The following is an 18666-nucleotide window of genomic DNA, read 5'->3' as shown; positions in this document are numbered from 1 at the left end:
GATGGCAGTAGAGATTTACGTGCGTGTGTGTTTAATATTTTTGGCAGCTCAGTATTCCCATCTCCTTCCTGTAGGACACACATTTTCTTTTGGAGAATTACTTCTTTCCCATTATATTGTATTGGCAGAACAGTAAATCCAATGCCTCAATCCCACTGAGAATGTCACATTAACCAGCTTTCCCCACACTTCCTTGGAAAAGCCAGAAGCCCAGAATATCAGCTGTTGTCTTCTAGGATTTGCATCTTATGTGAGAGACACTGAGATGGAAAAAGCTGTTGGAATTCCATAGTTCTCACCCATGGTGCCTGGACATGATTGTTCCTGGTCTGGAAACACTCCCAGCACCCAGAGCAGCCTTAAGTAATGACTTACCAAGCCTGAGTCTCAGCTTTCCAGTTGATGTGCTGAGTTCCTGATAAATTTCCCTTCTTAAATTGTCCAAAATCATCTTCTGTTGTCTGCAACCCAACGACCCCAATCATTACAGTTACTTACGAAACAAACACTGAGTAAGAACACACATTAAATATATTATTTACATTCGGGGTGATTAGTATATATGTATAGATGCATTTTGTTGATCAATGAGTAAAGAGGATCAGGGAAGTTGAATTCTCAGGCAGGAAGGTTTTCATGAGCTCTCTCCAGGAGAATAAAAGCTGAGAAAATATCTTTGTGTGTGTGTGTGTGTGTGTGTGTGTGTGTGTGTGTGTGTGTTTCAGATACCATACATATATATAACCAGTGGTATGTTCTGAAATTTTATTAATACCTTCAATGGAACAACAATTAAAGTTGGCAGCAAGGATGTTCAGGGAGAACTCCACTAGCAAAAAAGTCAGTTGCCTTTCTGTGTTGAAAAATTTTGTATTTTATGCAGCCAGTTAAAAGAACATCTCATCCAACTATTCAATATATGTGAGTTTACTATGCACAAATGGCTACGGATATTTATCATCCGCCCTTTGCGATCTTTTTTAACAGCTACTAACTATCCTGATGTGCCCATATCACCCTGTTAGGAGATTTCTTCGCTTTGTTGATGCAGAGCATTAACTTAATGTTGCAGAATTTAAGGTCTTCTCTTTTATAAACTTATCATATCCTTTTTCTCCCTGTGCAGTTAAGTCTGGTTTAATTATCTCCCAGAAATCAGTAAAGGTACTGTTTTTGCCTTTGCTTGCCCTTAATCCTTATCTGATTAAAGTGTCACACGCTTAATTGGGCTGTGTGTACCTCAGCCTCTTCAATTCCAAATATCGAGGGTGGCAGCGGGACCCCTAGGACTGGCAAACGGCTCACAGATAAGCAGCAAATGTGAGTAGTGCACAAAATACCAGTCCCTCTTCTTGGTGCCACCCTGCACTGCCACCCCACCCCACCCCCATCTCTTCTCTTTCGCCCATCCAGCAAGGAAAGAGGAGAGATTTTCAGAAATGGAGAGGGTGTTTGACACCTATTACTCTCCGTTCAACAGGCTGGAATCTTTTCAATCTTGCAAGTCTTTGAAAAGAGTTCAAGTGCTATTTGATTGAAGCCTTTCAGTACTGACAAGACAGGGCTCACTAAAAACCTCAGCACCTGAAAAGGAAAAAGAAAAACATAGGCCCCTCTCAACACATATTTTTAAAGAAAGTATGGATATTATTGTGATCCTTTTACCAGTGAGTGAACTTTGAAGATGCCAACAGAGAGAAGGGGCGAGGAAGGAGGAATGAGAAGGAGAGGGTAGGGGCAGGGAGAGAGAGAATTTCTCTTGCTTCCAAGTGGGAACAATATTCCATCAAAGTTCTTTTCCCACCAGTAGGTATATCCAGGGCCTCCATGACAAAAGGCACAACTGTGACATAAAGTTGGTGGAGGAGATGACTGGTTTCAACATTACCCTCAGAGCTGGTTTCCTGTGGGGCCATCATAACAAAGCACCACAAAATGGGTAGCTTAAAACAACAGACATTTTTTCCCTCAGTGTGGAGGCTGGAAGTCTGAAATCAAGGTGTTGGCAGGGCTGGTTCCTTCTGGAAGCTCTGAGGGAGAATCCATCCCATGCCTTTCTCCTCACTTGCCAACAGCCCCTGGCATTCTGTGGCTCACAGCTGATTCATTCCAATCTGTGCCTCTGTCATCACATAGCACTCTCCCTGTGTGTCTGTGTGCACAAATGTGCTTCTTCTTACAAGCACACCAGTGAATTAGGACCCACTGTAATCCAGGATGACCTCAACTGAACTTGACTATATAAGCAAAGACCTTATTTCCAAATAAAGCCACATTCACAGGTACTAGAAGTTAGGATTTCAACATATCTCTTTGGGAAACACAAATGAACCCACAATACCCTCCATAAAGAAAGTAACCTTATGCTATTTCCAAGCTATTCAGTGTTCATCTTTGTATGTTCAACCGTTTCTAGAACCCACAATGGCCCACAGTCAGTGGCGACTACTCATGGTGTGCCCTTGCATGGGTGTGCTGCCATAATTTAATTTAAACGTTATAGAGTAGAGGACGATGTGCTGTGAATAAGAGGTAAGGAACATAATTCATCTGGATCCAAATAAAGGTGTTTGTTCACTAGAACCCATAAGAATTTTTGCCTTGTGGGTATATCAGAGGAGTTCAGGGCAATCAATCAGTCTACCAAAGTGGACACTACTGGGGCAAACTGGCGAGCAGTGTGGGGGTGGAGAAGAATGTTATACACACAGCAGGCATGATTATCCTGTGACAGAAACTGCACTGTAACTGTTATGCTGTTCTGAGACTCTCAATCTCTTCCAGTGTGCCATCAAATCTATTGATGCCAAACATCTTAAGAACCTCTGTTTTCAATTGGAAGTGTAGATCAAATGTTCCAATGTCATCAGCTCTCCCACTAAATAATATCTTCATAATTTACCTATTGCTTAACTCAGTTGCATTGTCTAAAAACGAAAATCGCAGACTTAAAAGGGAAATTATTTGTGGCAGCTGAGAACTTTTTCAAATTTATCCAGTGATTTGTTTAATGGTTATAGGAAAATGGACCCCACTCAGGGCTTGGATAAAATCACCCAAATTCACCAGAAAAACATTGTTCTCAAGAATATACATCTCAAGGATGCATCTACAGCTTCTAAAGAGCCCCTAGGAGGATCTGCCCAGGATACAACCTCCAGAAATTGTTGGGGAATCAGAAATCCCATCAACAAGGATTTGTTCTGAAGATGAGTGAAGAGAAATCTGACACAATGGAAATACTCACCCCACACAAAAGTGAAGATCTTAGAGAGATTCCTTTATCAGGTATTTTTCCAACCAAGAGAGCTAGAAGTAAGCTCAGGAAAGGCACCTGCCGGAAAAACACAAAATGAAAGGCAAAGGTACCCAACAATGTCACCTCCTTCATATCTGTCCTGGAGGGCGGCCCTGTGACTCTTCTCCCCACGGAGCTTCTGGACAGCATGTTCCTCAATGACATTTTACATAACATGGATGATGGAGGGGACCCAGGAGGGAGGATATCTGCACAAATACTCTCTTAGAGGGAAAGTTACATTCAGTGGGGGGAAATGAGGGAAAGAGTAGAGATCAAGAGAAAAGAAAAGTGTTCTGCTTTTGCCCCAATGGTCAGCTTCTCCATCTCTCTTCCACCCTCTTCTCTAACCTGCTGACTGCTGAGTCTTATGTGTTTGATCCTGCAGGCCAAGTGAACATGAGGTCGAAAAATGGGAGCCCAAGGCCCAGTGGCCTTCCACCCCTGTCCACAGTCCACGGCAAAGCTATGAAGAAGATGTGCCCTGTGCCCTGCTGAGACTCTGGGTCAGGTGCAGAGATTTCACCAACTAAAAGCCAACCTATGAGACTCATAAGTTTACAGAAGGGAGAAGGACCCCAGACATGTGAACAGTGCTGCCGCTCTCTCTCCTGACCACGCCTTTACTTCTCTGTCCTTCAGAAACCTGCTCCTATTTTGCTCCACAAAATACTCTAGCCAGAACTTTCAGGCCATTTTGCTGAGGCTATACCCAAAATAACACATCCCCTCTCACAGGACACTCTAATGCTGCCAAATTAGTTGTGCTTTTCAACATAGAGGTGCAGCAAAGCCACCTTGGGGTCAAGACCGCTGGCCACATTCCTAGTCTTTCCTAGACACACACTTGGACCTCTCACATCCAGTTCCCTTGGAGTTATATAGCTACAACATTGAACTCTAACAAGGGGATATAAGGGATGTGTACCACTCATAGGTCTGGTCCATGGAACTTCTGTGCACAGTAATCCGTGCTCTTTCCACATCCACTGTCCTCATGCAACAAACGAAACCACTTTGGAAGCCACACAGAGAGGATGGCAGAGCCACATGGCAGAGCGACAGGGTATAAGGAGGCTGGGTCTCTGAATCACCACTATGAAACTCTGATTAAAGAACACCTTTTTGGGGGTGCCTGGGTGGCTCAGTCCATTAAGCGTCCAACTCTTGGTTTTAGCTCAGGTCATGATCTCACAGTTCATGGGTTCAAGCCCCACAACAGGCTCTGCGTTGATGGCACAGAGCCTGCTTGGGATTCTCCCTCCCTCCCTCCCTCTCTCCCCCCCTCCCCCCACTCATGCTATCTCTGCCTCTCTCAAAATAAATAAACAACAACAAAAAGACACCTTTAAGGGTATTATGTAAGCAAGTAATAAACTATTATGTGTGAGCCATTATACATTCTTTACTCCAATTTGTTTATTACTGCAATGAGTCTACCTTCATTAACATGCACCTTCTTTCTGATGTGCCTACCACAGAAGCTGTGTGCTTTCTGACACTGTTTTTCACTAAAGCATTTCATTGGGCAATTGTGCTTCTTAAAACACTGCAGATGGCATAAGAAAGTCTTCCCCTATTGATAATAAAACCTTGTTAAATAATAGATGTCTATATTATCGTGCAGAGGAAATAGGGCAAGCTGTAGAGTCAGACTGAGTTTGATCTCTTTTCCACAATATTCTGCCCAGGTGATTAATATCAACTCACTTTATCTTTCTGATCCTAAACCCTTCTGTGTAATTGGGACAACTAATTATCCCAATTAATTATTAGGATAGAGTTGCAAAGAGTAGAGTTTAAGGAGTAGAATCAAGACACTTAATACGGTGCCTGGTACACAGTAGATTCTCAACAAATAGAAGCTATTCTTATCACTATTAACTATATTTACTAGTATTGACTCGATTGTACCCTTTAGGTACAGGAACAGTATCTGATTCATCCTTTTAACTCAGCATAAGTATGAGTTCCTAGAAGACATAGGTTATATCTCATTTATCTTTGTATCCCTACATCTAAAACAGTGATGGTTACTTCTGAAGGCAAGCTACTCTTAGTATAAACATTATTATTCACTGCCACCTCCAAAGCATGGACTGCATCTATAAATCTGTCTCTGGAATCTACAAGGGTGACCTGCACATGATAGGCCCTCGACAATAGTAATTAGTAAACTGATTTCTCAAAAAAATAAAAATAGATTAAATAAATAAATAGACTCATCTCTCTCTGGTAGGTAGTTACTGTGATTCTGGTCACGGGGATTGGTGGGAGGCAATGGTCTCTATAGAGCAGGTGGGTCTGTGAGGGCATCTGGATTCCAAGTCATTAGCATTCTGGAGTTCCCGAGCCCCCTGTACCACATATGTGGCATTTCTCCCCACAACCACCAGAACATTCTTTCTGAGTGGAGCATTCTCGGGGCACCTGGGTGGCTCAGTCAGTTGAGCATCCGACTTCAGCTCAGGTCAGGATCTTGCAGTCCATGGTTCAAGCCCCGCGTCGGGCTCTGTGCTGACAGCTCAGAGCCTGGAGCCTGCTTCGGATTCTGTATCTCCCTCTCTCTCTGCTCCTTCCCAACTCACGCTCTGTCTCTGTCTCTCAAAAATGAATAAGAACGTTAAAAAAAAAGAAAGAAAACAAAAAACAACCAAATGCAGCATTCTCCAGTTCCTACTGTGTCATTACCTCAGCCTACCTCAAAAACTTGTCATGAAATTCATCCAGTGCAAAAACAATTTACCGAATTCAAGTTTTTCTGGAAAATGAGTCATATTGCTGTATCACCAATGTACCTTACATAACAACTGACAAATAGTTACTTTCCCCCTAATTTCCAGAATCATAAGTAGAAATCATGCCTGTATTTTTGAAGTTCTAATTAAAAAATACTGCACTATATAATTTTTTAAAATTTTTATTGAAAAGTAAAAACAGTACTAAAACCAAGTTTATGTGAAGTGATAGACACATATGGAGGGATGTTGTTACTGTTATTGTTATCACAAAAGTCATCTCCAGTCTTCTTCGTTGTCAGCACTCTTGTGTTTTTTATCCTTTTCCCTCATCTGGTGGGGGATCCTGTGTCACATTCCTTCCTCGTGTGAGGCACGGCCATGTTTTACTTCAAAACATTATTATTCAGACAAATACTCCTTTATATTACATAAAAACAAATATCTTACATAAAGACAAATATTTGTATTATTATATTGTCTGGGTGTTTCTTGGAAACACACTCCGAAATGACTCATTTCTTAGAAAATAAGGTAATAAAGCATTCCACTTTGTCCAAGACAAGACTGTATCACACACGAGTAAGGCTAGCACGTAATAAGTCACATTTCACTTTCTCAAGATTGTTTCAGCAATGAGTAGACTCATAAACTGCCTTTGCAATGAAAAACAGGAACTGGGAGGAGAAGGCCGGGCAAGAGCTTAAATGAGAAAAATAGGTTGAAATTAAACTTTGACGTAGCTGGGGGAAATGTAGTTCAATTACACTGCATATAAATAATTGCCCTGGTTACACATGTAAAGAAATTTGAAAGAAGGCACAGGTCACGTTAGAAGTGTCACCAGGAGGTACTGCCTTAAGGCTTAAGGTCAAATGATCCTCAAACTGACATTTACCTTGAGGCTTTCTCCCTTAGACAAGGCCAGTCCTCCCCTTTGCAGGCTGTGATATTTCATGTTGTCAGCACAGTGAATTTGGCTCTTAAGGATTTAAGCTCAGGGGAGATCGAGGGACAAACAAGAAAGCCAACATACCCGTTTACACTGAGCCGTGCAGTTTTCAGGACCCTCTCGCGGGTCTCCTCCGGCCAGCCCAGGGACACAGCCTGAGAGCCGTGCATTTTGTGAGCCTGGCTTCAGAGCCAGTTACGTGACTTTTAGTCCTTTCATCGCCACAGCAGAACACAACTGCCTTTAGGACTCAATGCATTAAGTTGCGGGGAGATGGGGGTCTTCTGCCTTCCTAGTGTGCCAACCTTGACCTCTCAGTCCGTCGTCTTCCTGCCTCCCACATGGCACTTGTCCTTACTCCCCCATCTCTTCCTGGATGGCACATTCTTTCTCCTCCTTCATCATATTGATCTGGTCAAACAAGGTTCTTGAGCTTCCTGTTGATAGTATGTGAAATGCTTTATTTTCTAAGGTGAATCTTGCCAATATTTGATCTCAAGGACCACATGATGCTTTTATTCAAGTTTTCAACTCTGCTAGTAAGAAGTAGTGTTACTCTTCCCCAGGGAAGAATATATGTGGCCTGCTTTTTGATGGTATCATCTCCAAATCCTTAGCTTTCAACTTCCATCTGAGGGACAAATATTCTTACTATTAAATTGGCTTCATAAGCACAAATTTCTTGCAAGGGAAGTCTGGAATAGGAGATTTTATAACTAAAGGAACATCTGGTACCCGGGGCACAAGAAGGTGAAATATTGAAATAACAATAACAATATTGTTAGACTATTCTAACAATAGAATTTGAAGCGCCTGGGTTCTCAACCCTATTCAGCTTTAAGAGCTCTGGCTCTCCCTCTCCTTCCCCCCTTCTCTCTCCCTCTCCCTCCTCCACCCCCTCTGCTCAGGTGAGGACAGCCAGAGGCAGCTAGTATCCACCAGCCAGGCATCAAGCCCCCACCAGGAACCAAATCAGCCAGCATCATGATCTTGGATTCCCAGCCTCCAGGGCTATGAGAGATAAACATTTGTTGTTTAAGCCACATAGTCTATGATGGAATCTTTTAGGACCCTGAGATACCCAAAGCCCTATAGTTACTACCAGATTCAAACCCTGTGCTAAAAATAGATGCCAAATGAAATTACAAAAATGTCTGAAGAAATTGCCTGCAGGGCAGCCTACTAAATGCCAATAGTCCCAGATCTTGGGTGCTGCTACTCTGAAGGCAGAATTAAAAATTAATTTGTATTAGTAATACCAGCCCTCCTCCCGAAAACGTAACAATTACCTAGACGGTCTGATTCAAAGGACGGGCACTCCAAAGGGCACCCTGTGCAATAGCAATCTCCCCGGCCCTGCTGGGCCACCATTCACAGGTTTGTTCTTCTGGAATAAGTACTGCTTTCCTCCTGAGGCTCTTTCAAACCGCAGATTTCACTGAGTTGGGAGGGAGAAGCCCATTGGTCCAAGCTGATCGGTCTGATGCAGCTGCCAAAGCAAGAGAGCCCCAGAGGCCTGGAGAGAGAGTGGGGTTGGGGTTGGGGTGCTGAAAAGAGGGAAGGGAGTAGAGGAGGGCCACCACCGACTTCTTCCTGTGCTGACACTAATCCTACAGTAGAGAATTCCGCTCCTGGCTTGAGCTGGGGTGCTAAAGCCATTATTTATAGCTTACAGCCTCCCAAATCAGGCGGCACTACTTACACGGGAAGGCAACCAGAAGAAGCAGGGAGCCCATGATGGTGGAGACATTACTACAGCAGATGGTGGCCATGTGAGCTGTGGTGGCAGCTTGTTCAGTGTAAATTCTGTTCTGCTTTAATGGCATCTGTTTCCAAGCTAGTCTGAACCTCCGGATGCTGACACTGCTGCTCCTGAATCCAAGTCGGTCACCGGCTCAGCATCCGGACCCCTCAGCCTTCAGGCAGACTGCACTGAGCTCCGGCAGAAAATGGAATCTCCCCTTCCTGCGTCGGTAAAAGAGCCATCCAAGTTCACTGCTCCAACAGGAACAATTTGGGCTGAATTTAGTCTTGGGCAGCGATGAGCAAAGGCATCAAATTCCATGAGCCTCCATTGTGTCTCAGTAAGAAATGCACTGGAGGAAGAAAAAAAAATCTCTGCACGTGTCCTTACTCCCATGGGGAATATGCAACTCCATCTGCTACTTTCCACGCTAAGTGCTATGGATGGCAGTCATTTCTAAGAAACCATAAAAAAATTTTTTTTACAGACCACACTTGGCATTTTTACCTCCATTGAGCATATCACGGGGCACCAGGCAGAGAATACTATGGGTCACAAAATCTCATTGTCTTTAGATGTATCTATATTCAGGAAGCAAGCCATTCTGCAGGTTCCGTCTGGAATATCCAGATAATGAAGGTACTGCATTGATGAGATGTTTCTTATAACATCTCTTTTATTTTAATCTGTTTACTTCATTTCCCATGTGTTGACCCACCTTTCATTTCAGCTTCTTTGGCTCCATCTTGGGCATGAGATTTGTTCAAGTGTGGACTGGGAGGAGGAAACTCTAAGAGTGAGATCATAAGTTTCACTAAACCCCACTGCCCCAAAACACAATGAGCCACTTCTGGCAGCCTGGCCAGTTGGACAGGAAGACCAGCGGCTGAGGAACAGTGCCAAGCTTTAGCTGAGTGCTCAGTGTTGAAAGGTTCATGCAAAAATCCTGGAGCAGAGAAGAGAAATTTTCAGGAACCAGAGCCCCTCAACTCCATCCTGGACTAGTGTTTATTGGATGGTCTCTTGCTTCCAGCAACCCAGTCTCAATTTCCATCAGGCACATAGAAATGAGCACAACTTTCCACCACCCCATCCTCCCCACCCTCCCAAAGCAACCCAGGCTTGCAACAGGCTCTTATTTCTCTCACTTCCTTTCTGAGCTCAAGCCCCCAGCACCCTCTTTTCCACACACAAGGTAGGTGACAAATAGCCAGGCTCTGGGGCTGTCAGGGAAGCAGAGACACAAAAAACAGACACCTGGGTGTGTGGGCCCACCATGGGGAGAATGAAGGGGACATTCTACGTGCCCTTGGAGTTTAAGGTCCAGGCACTACAACGTAAGAGGGACCTCTGTCCACCTTGGCCATTTACTGACAGAAACCCTAGCCTAGACTGGGTAATGGGAATCCAGGATGACACAGAACTAGAATTCAGCTCTGCTGCAACTCTCTGCCTACTCCTCTTCACTGACTTCTTGTGCATGGGATAAGAAGAGAAAGGAAGACGATCTTGGAGCAGGAAAGTTTGAGAACCTCCAGCCCCAGGGTTATCTGAATCAGAAATTGTGCACTTTTAATCTGTTCTGCCCACACTCCAAACAAGGCGTCTGGTGGGCTGCTCCAAAGACATGTCCTCATCTTGCTGAGCCAACTTGGAATGCGGTACGGCAGGAACAGAACTCAGCTTACCTCTGGACCCCAGGGCCTCTCCTCTTGCAGCCTGGGCAGGCTGCAGCTACAAAGGAAGCATGTGGAAACTTATAAAAAGGAAGCTGTGGTTCAGCATTAGCAGGCAGCATACAGAGACGCAGTGCTGAGGGCTTGAAGTTTACCCACAGCTGGGATCCCTGTCACACCTCCAAAGCCACTGTTCAGAAAGGCTGGTGTGAAATAAGGTAGATTTCTCTGCCTCTCCCTATAGGGTTTTGAGAGCTTTAAAGCAAAACAAAACAAAACACAAAAAAACAAACAAACAAAAACAAACAGTTTCATCTTCTTTAGATTGTGGATCTACTTATAGCACAAAACCTAGATTTTAACCCAGGGCCATGCCACCTTTAGGAAATGCAAAGTCATGGTGAAATCCAGCCTTCCAGAATTTTTCATGTGGGCCCTCCAGATGTTGTTACTTATTTGAGCCTTCTGTGTACAAAGACAGCAGTAATTACTCTTTGTGATCCATGCCAGGGATCTCAAACAGATATGGCAAAGTAGATGTTATTATTCCCATTTTATCGTCAGATAAAAAGAGGATAAAAATGGCTGGTTGCATGATCTGCCCCAGGTCCTACAGCTGGTAACAGGGCTGTGATTCAAAGCCAGGTCCGAGTCTGGATCCTGGTTTCTTTCTGGGGTGATGCTGTGTCCACACACCTCCAGTACCACTGGTCAGAACTCACTCAACTCCTGATTCCTCCCCATAAAGCCAAGCACAGAGAACCCCCAGAACACCCACCCACCTCCAACTCTCTTTGACCACTGAGACTCAGCAAAGGGGAGCTCTGCTGGCACCATCCCCCCAAAATACCAACCAGAGAGAGGCAAAGTGCTCCTTTTCCTTGAGCTACCCCAGTTACCTACATACCTCCTTCTCATATGTCAGTCAGAATGAGCTCCCCTTGCTGGCTGCTATCAAGCTGGTTTCATCTTTCTGTAATATTTATAAATTTACACCGTAGGCTATTATGTTTACCCTAAGTTATAATCCCAGACAGAGGAAATACAGACTGCTTAATGTTTGCTTCAGTATCAAGCAGAAAATCACGCAGAATTAGGCACTTAATGAAGATGATGATAATGATCTTGATGGAGGAGGAGGAGGAGGAGTGGGGGGGTGGGAGGAGGAAGAGAAGGAGGAGAAGAAAGAAGAAAGAAGGTGATAATGAGATAAAGGCCTGGAACGCTCTGTCCTGGTAATACATCACCAAATTATCCATAAAGATTTCCTAACAGGCTGCAGCACAGGATTCAGTAGACACGGGCATCAGAGTCTGTGGACGGGTTTTCCCTGGCAGTACCAGATAAGCGTTTGGCATCTCCTTCTCCCTCTCCCTCAGGGCACTGAACGAGGGGGCCGAGAGGCTCAGAGGCTGCAGGAGGCAGCTGCCTCAGGAAGAGGGCCTGTTAGCAAACAGAAGCATCACCTGCTCCCCGCAACAGGGAACCACACATCTCTGAGTCATAATTCACCAAGCTCAGAGCCAAGCTGACAGGAAGCTTGGCTGGAGGAAGAAACCAACAAACCTTCACATCAGGTGCAAGGACTACGGGTCTCCCTCCTAACATGCTGGGCACGGCTCTAAGTGGGAGAAGCTAGGGCAGAGAGCCAGTCCCCCGGTGAGCCAGCTGCTTGTCCTGCCTTCCCAGAGAAGGCTCTGCGTCCCAGTGCCTGGCCCACAGAGTGGGATCAATGCCACAGTACAGGGTCTCACCCACTGCACAGCAACAGCTAGAGCTGTTCACACAGGATGGGACTTCTTCCGGAAGGCACTCAGAGCCTATCTCGGGATATCTTTTAAAATGTTCAGAAACTTTCCCCCAGGTTTTCTGAGCAAGTCAAAAATCACCTTGATCTTCTAAAGCAATTAGACTTACATGATTGTAAATAAAGAGTCCACGGAGCTCATACACCGAGTCAATATATCACTTATGCCAGACTAAGAGCCGTTGCCCTGATTACATCTCGCATTTAGGACATTTGCTCTATATTGCCCCCGTGGCTTGCTGAGTGCTTTCAGGGAGAATAAATAAGACTTTGAAGGAATAGCACAGGAAATTTATAAATTGGAAGTCTTTCTTACTTTTAAAATAATTTTACACTTAGAAGCAATTGTATGTCAATGGCTTGTAGTCTTTTTAAGAAGCTGTACATTTTTGGAAAGGAAATCTACTTTAATATGAACACTTCCTTGTTTGCTTTAGAAACAGGACACGAAAATCAATCTACAGACATATTTCAACTATTTCTTGTCATTTTTGTTACTCTATTCCACAGCTTATAGAGATGAGGACTGGAAAAGGATAAAAATGTGCCATTTGACTCATCCTTATTCTGTTTTAATTGCAGGCAAAGATGAGAGTTATAGTGAGGACATTTTATTACGATTCAGAAAGAAAAAGGTTGAGTGAGTTATGAGCTGTATGGGATGGGAGCACGGAAAGATTCATGATGGTTCGGCTCAGAAATACCCATCATTTCTCTGTATGTGGTATTGCAACAGATAGATAACCCTCATGTCAGTGATTTCATCTGCTCAAACAAATAGCATTGGCTTGCTATAAATATTGAATATTGTCCTTTATATTAGAGGAAGCATTAGTATTGATACTCCTTTCTCTGCATTTGAGGTCAAATGAAAAGATTAGTGTGCCAGGTCCCAAGATGAGGAACTCTGACCATTCCTTCTCTCTAGCACCCACATCCAGGTCCCAAGCCCGCCATGTGAGGTTAGGAGTGGGAGAGAAGAGGAAATAACACATGGTCAGGAGCCAGCCTGAGCCCAAATCCCGACTGTCCCACGTACTAGCACTAAGACCTTGATGAGCTGCTCAGTCTCTCACTCTGTGCCTCATTCTCCTCCTCTGGAAAGTGGAGCAGAAATACGACCTGTTGTGTGGATTGATTGAGTTACACGGAAAGCACTTAGAACAGTGGCTGGCACATAATAAATGCTAAATAAGCATCAGCCCTTGTGATGACAATGATTTTCTTTTCATATTGGTGCCTTCTTGAGTACTGCTATTTCTGGTCCTCTCCACACCTACTTCCCACCCCCTATCCCACCTCACCCACTTTGGTCAACTGCAACAAGTAGGATCCAGCTAGGCTGTCTGCTTTCTGTATACCCACCTTGCACATCCCCAGTTCAACTCTAATATTCCCTCCTTAATGGCTCACCCAGTGAACATATCCATCACAGTACCCACTACACTTTTTATTTTCTTCATCTCTCTATATTAATGTGTAGTGGGGCTGAAAAAGATGTGTGTGTTATGTGTGTGTGTGTGTATTCTTGAGAAAGAGAGGGTGAGGGGCAAAGAGAAAGGGAGACAGAGGATCTGAAGCAGGCTCTGTGCCGACAGCAGAGAGACTGATAGGGGGTTCAGACTCACAAACCATGAGATCATGACCCGAGCTGAAGTCAGACACTTAACCGAGTCACCCAGGCACCCCAAAACACATATTTTTTAAAGGCTGATATCAGAAGCCCACTTAGATTCTAAGTGGAAAATTATCTTCATTCAGGATAGCCCTTTTAATAAGCAAACTTTGGCAAGAAAGATGAGTCCCAAAGACTCTAAGGAAAGACTAACTCCTCCACGTGAGAGGTACACAGACATTTGGGGACTGAGGAGAATGGTGCAAAATAAGTTCGATGAATGGAGAAAGGTCAAAACGATTTCAACTTGCAAAAAAAAAGTTGCCAGTGAGAGATCCCTGGTGGCAGGGCCTGAGGGGTATTTAAAACAAAGTTCAAATTGTTTGCATTTCCGAGATGTGAAGAAAAGCCAAAACTGAAGTAAAGCCTGATACACACAGAGCTTGTTTGTGGTAAGTAAGATGGGACCAAATCAAAGGAAAAAAGCTGAATTCCATGTAGGAGCTGAGATGACATAGAGGAAAGAGAGGAGCCATGGAAAGGAAACAGAACTGAATGTTGGGAGTTCAGGGGCTTGCAACTCAGACCCAGAAAGAAAATATAAACCTTTGAGAATTTGCAGAAGTCTTAGTGATGAGTTTGGGCATCCAGAGATATGTACATTAAAAGGCTCAAGGCTGTATTATTTAAAATCCCAAAACCCAGGTACATTGGCTCAGGTCCTCCAAGAAATGCACAGGATTGGATGTCTAAGAGGGTTACCAGGGAAACACCCATGAAGAAGTCAGGGAAGAAAATTCAGAGAGATACTGATCTGACTGGTGCAGAAGGGGAGGGTGGAGGGGAGGAAAATTGGATAGAGAGAACCTCAGATCATAGAGAGTTCTAAGAAAGATCCTATCAGGCTGATGGAAAGCCCTTGAGTCAAAGTCACCGTTGGAGGAGTCCGGCATCTCACAGTCGGTGATAGTACCCCCACTGTGCTAACGACAGCCCGCTCACAGTGTGTGCTCAGTGCAAACATGCTGGTAGATCCAGAGGACAGCATCCGGGGCTGTCAGTCGGCCATGGTCCCAGAGGAGGGGACCGGAGCGCCACAACTTCCCTCGCCACCACGTAGGGTTACCTCGGCTAACAGGAGTCATGTCTGACCCGTGACTTGAGGCTCAACTGCTCCATAAGTGTTTGTTGAGTTAATACACTGATCCATGCTACACACCACATAATCATCCTAAACAACCACTGGCATCGAATGTGGTACACGTGAGAAGTCATTTCCCTAGTCTTTCTAGTGTATTGCATTTAAATTCCCCTTAATAAGGTTTATTAAAATGTTTTCTATAATTTATTTTTTTAATTTAAAATCAAGTTAAACATATAGTGCAAGAATGATTTCACAAATAGAATTGAGGGATTCATCACTTACATACAACACCCAGTACTCATCCCAACAAGTGCCCTCCTTCATGCCCATCGCCCGTTTAGCCCATCCCCCCACCCAGCACCCCTCAGCAACCCTCAGTTTGTTCTCTGTACTTAAGAGTTTCTCATGGTTTGTCTCCCTCTCTGTTCTTATCTTACTTTTGCTTCCCTCTCCCTATGTTCATCTGTTTTGTTTCTTAAATTGCACATAGGAGTGAGATCATATATTTGTCTATCTCTGACTGCCTTATTTTACTTAGCATAATACACTCTAGTTCCATCCACATTGTTGCAAATGGCAAGATTTCATTCTTCTTGATCACTCAGTAATATACCATTGTATACATATGCCCCATCTTCTTCACCCGTTCATCAATCCTGTGGCGGTTCCTCAAAAAATTAAATATAAAAAAATTAAATATAGAATTCCCAGCAATTCCACTTCTGAGTATATACCCAAAAGAATTGAGAGCAGGGACCCAAACAGATATCTACATTCCCATGTTCACAGCAGCACTATTCGTAATAGCCAAAAAGTGGAAACAAGCAAAATGCCCATCAACTGAAGAATGGATAAACAAAACATGGTATACACAAAGAACAGAGTATTATTCAGCCCTAAAAGAGAAGGGAATTCTGGCACGTGCCACAGCGTAGATGAGCCCTGAGGATCATTATGCTAAGTAAAATAAGCCAGGTACAAAAAGACAACTACTGTATGACTCCACTTATATGAGGTAACTAGAGTGGTTTCAAACTCATAGATACCGAAAGGAGAACGGAGGTGACCAAGGACTAGGAGGAGGGGAGAATAGGGAGATAGGGTTTAATGGGTAGAGTTTCCCAAAGGGGCCATGGATGGTGGTGATGGTTGCACAGCTTAGTGCCACCAAAGTGCACATCTAAAAATGGTTAAAATGGTAAAAATGCGTATTTTGCTACAATAAAAATAAAAATTGTTTAGAGATTATATGTGATAAGGAAGAAAACTACAGCTGGGAAACTTTGTGCTACCATATGCTTCAGGCTGTGATTCTCTGCCTCCAGATCCCCAGTGAGGTCAGTGCAGCTATGACTTCTCCCGGACCAGCCATTTGGCTGGTGGGCTGGTTCCAGGGCTTTCTCTAATTGTCTTCCCCCCAAAGTCTGCTTAGGGCAACTTCTCAGACTCCACCCAGGAGCTTCCTCTTAGAGCAGCCATTCCCAGACAGCCGTTCCCACAAAAGGTCACAATGCCCAGGTCAGCTCATTAAACCCCAGATGCTGGCCCTGTCCTTTGCCCACCCCCCCTTAATTGAGATTTCTCTGTTTAAAAATAAAAGTAGACTCATTTGGTAAAAGTAGTCAGATGACGTTTCTTTCTCTGAAAGACTTCCGTCAGGATGATGGCGTGAGAAAGAAAAGCCTAGTGAGACATTAACTGAATCTCCGGCAAGAGTGTGGTCGTGGGCTGCCCCCCCCCAACCCCCCGGGGGGCTCGCACTCTGGGTTAACAACAAAGAGGATCAAAGGAGGGGCAGACCTGCCTTTGTGCCTGCTTCCCCCGCTTCTGCTTTTCTCCTTCTGGCTTTTCTGATCCTTCCAGCTTTCCACTCTGCTTCAGGCACTAAATGATTACCCTGTCATTCTCTCCACCTTCCTCCCTGTGTATCTTTCCACTCATTCTATTACTTTTATCATCCAAGTAGTTCCAATCATCAGGAACCCTGAGTTCGGGGCGCCTGGGTGGCTCAGTCAGTTAAGTGTCTGACTCTTGATTTCAGCTCAGGTCAGGTGGTTTGTGGGTTTGAGCCCTGCATCGGGCTCTGCACTGACAGTTCAGAGCCTGCTTGGGATTCTCTCTCTCCATCTCTCTCTGCCCCTCCCATGCTTCCTCTCTCTCTCTCTCTCTTTCAAAATAAATAAATAAACTTTAAAAAAGAAATCATAATAAAGGACCCCAGAGTTCAAAGTTTGGGCTCCATATACTTTGTGTTCAAGTCAGCACATCAAGTGTGTCAAACAAGGAAACATGCATTCAGTAGGAGCTGTGGGAGCACTGATCACCCATGCTTATAAAGGATGCAAGACAGCTGACCCATGCTGCCAAAGGGCCTAGATCTACAGATTGTTCAGAAGGTCAGGCGAAGGGGGACTGAGAGGGTATAAGATGTTTAAATAAAGGATGCAAAAAGTATAGCTGTTTCCTACAGTGATGGCAAAACACTCAGAGTGCCTGGCCCCCTGTCTTCCTGAGCAGTTTCTCACGTCCTTTTTTTTTTTTAGGGAACTCAAAAGCAATTCTAAATAGTTTAAGAAAAAAACATATATATATATATATATATAATATACATATTTCTTTTTTTTTTTTTTTTTAATTAAAGGAGATTAGCTCACAGGACCCATCAGTAGGCTTGGAAGCTAAGCAGCCAATAAAATGTCCAAATCACATTCATCCAGCCCTGTGGCTCCAGAGAGCTGGGCCCACACAGCCGGCTCCACCAACATGGGCCCACCAGGCTGCTCTGGGCCCTCTGCCACAGGGTCTCCAGAAGCTGGATGCTCTTACCACTGCGCTAGCTACAATGATCTCACACCGTCCCCAGCTTCACTGGCTTCTAATTCAAAGTCTTATTGGTAGGACCATGCCTGCACCCCAACTGGAGGGATGCTGGGCAAGCATCTGGGGAACTGGTAGGTCTCCTGGTTGGGAAAGTCTCCAATCATGGGCACAATATTCATCGGTTCTACTTATAAATATTAGGCAGCCAGAAAGAATGGAACACACCCCTTGGAGGCTCTGCTGCTTCTGCTGCTCTGAGGCGACACTTCAGATAAAGCTTTGCCGCCCAGAAAACTGGATTCTATCTTTGCTAAGAGAATAAGGAAGGCCAATTATGCAGACTCGAAAACCCTTAATAGTGCCAGAAGTATCCCACTGCCTTCAGAAAAAAAGAGCAGACTCCACAGAGCACCATTCAAAGTTTCCCACAGCAGGCTCCAATCTGCCTTCATCACATTTCTCTACTTACCTTGCCCAACCCTCTCCCCTACTACAGGCACGCTGGCTGGCTCCAACTCTCCATCCAGTCCCAGCACCTCGGGCAACACTGCTCATGTCATATCTCTGCAGGGCCATCTGCCATCCACTGTGCCTCCCCACATCCCGCCTCCTGAAACACACAGCTCTAATCCCACATCCATCACCTTCCATAGCTCCTAAATGGGAGGACTGTCCTCCAAACCTCCACGGTAGCTATTTTCTTTGTAATGCATCTGTCAGCAGATCATGTACTGTGAGACATCACTTCTGGCATTGTCTTAAGCTCTTATCTGTGTCTTTGTTATTTATGTATTTATTTATTTTTCCATAAATATGTCTTATCTCCCCACTTAGCTGCTATAGTTCTTTTTTTTTCCTTTTTTTTTTTTAAG

The 18666-nt window shown here is 44.3% G+C and overlaps 1 protein-coding gene across 8 annotated transcripts in view; it reads right to left on the bottom strand.

Annotated features, from left to right (window-relative positions):
* The window catches only part of LOC132681968 (uncharacterized), a 142355-nt gene extending 129770 nt beyond the window's left edge, over window positions 1–12585 (bottom strand). For 3 of the 8 annotated variants that reach the window (XM_078432649.2, XM_078432655.2, XM_078432652.2), the window contains exons 1-5: window positions 8691–12584; window positions 8278–8504; window positions 7073–7425; window positions 3248–5901; window positions 376–461 (exon numbers count right to left, since the gene is read on the bottom strand). In XM_078432649.2, the coding sequence (XP_078288775.1) occupies window positions 376–461; window positions 3248–3475 (314 nt within the window). In that variant the 5' untranslated portion in view covers window positions 3476–5901; window positions 7073–7425; window positions 8278–8504; window positions 8691–12584. The other 5 variants (XM_078432661.2, XM_078432666.2, XR_009611355.3 and 2 more) reach the window with 5 other exon arrangements.
* Window positions 12586–18666: the final 6081 nt, after the last annotated feature.

Source organism: Panthera onca, chromosome A1 (genome assembly GCF_046562875.1).
Source record: "Panthera onca isolate mPanOnc1 chromosome A1, mPanOnc1 haplotype 2, whole genome shotgun sequence".
Classification (NCBI taxonomy): Eukaryota; Metazoa; Chordata; class Mammalia; order Carnivora; family Felidae; genus Panthera; species Panthera onca.
The sequence above is the reverse complement of the archived record's forward strand: the minus strand, read 5'-3'. Positions and strand labels throughout refer to the sequence as shown.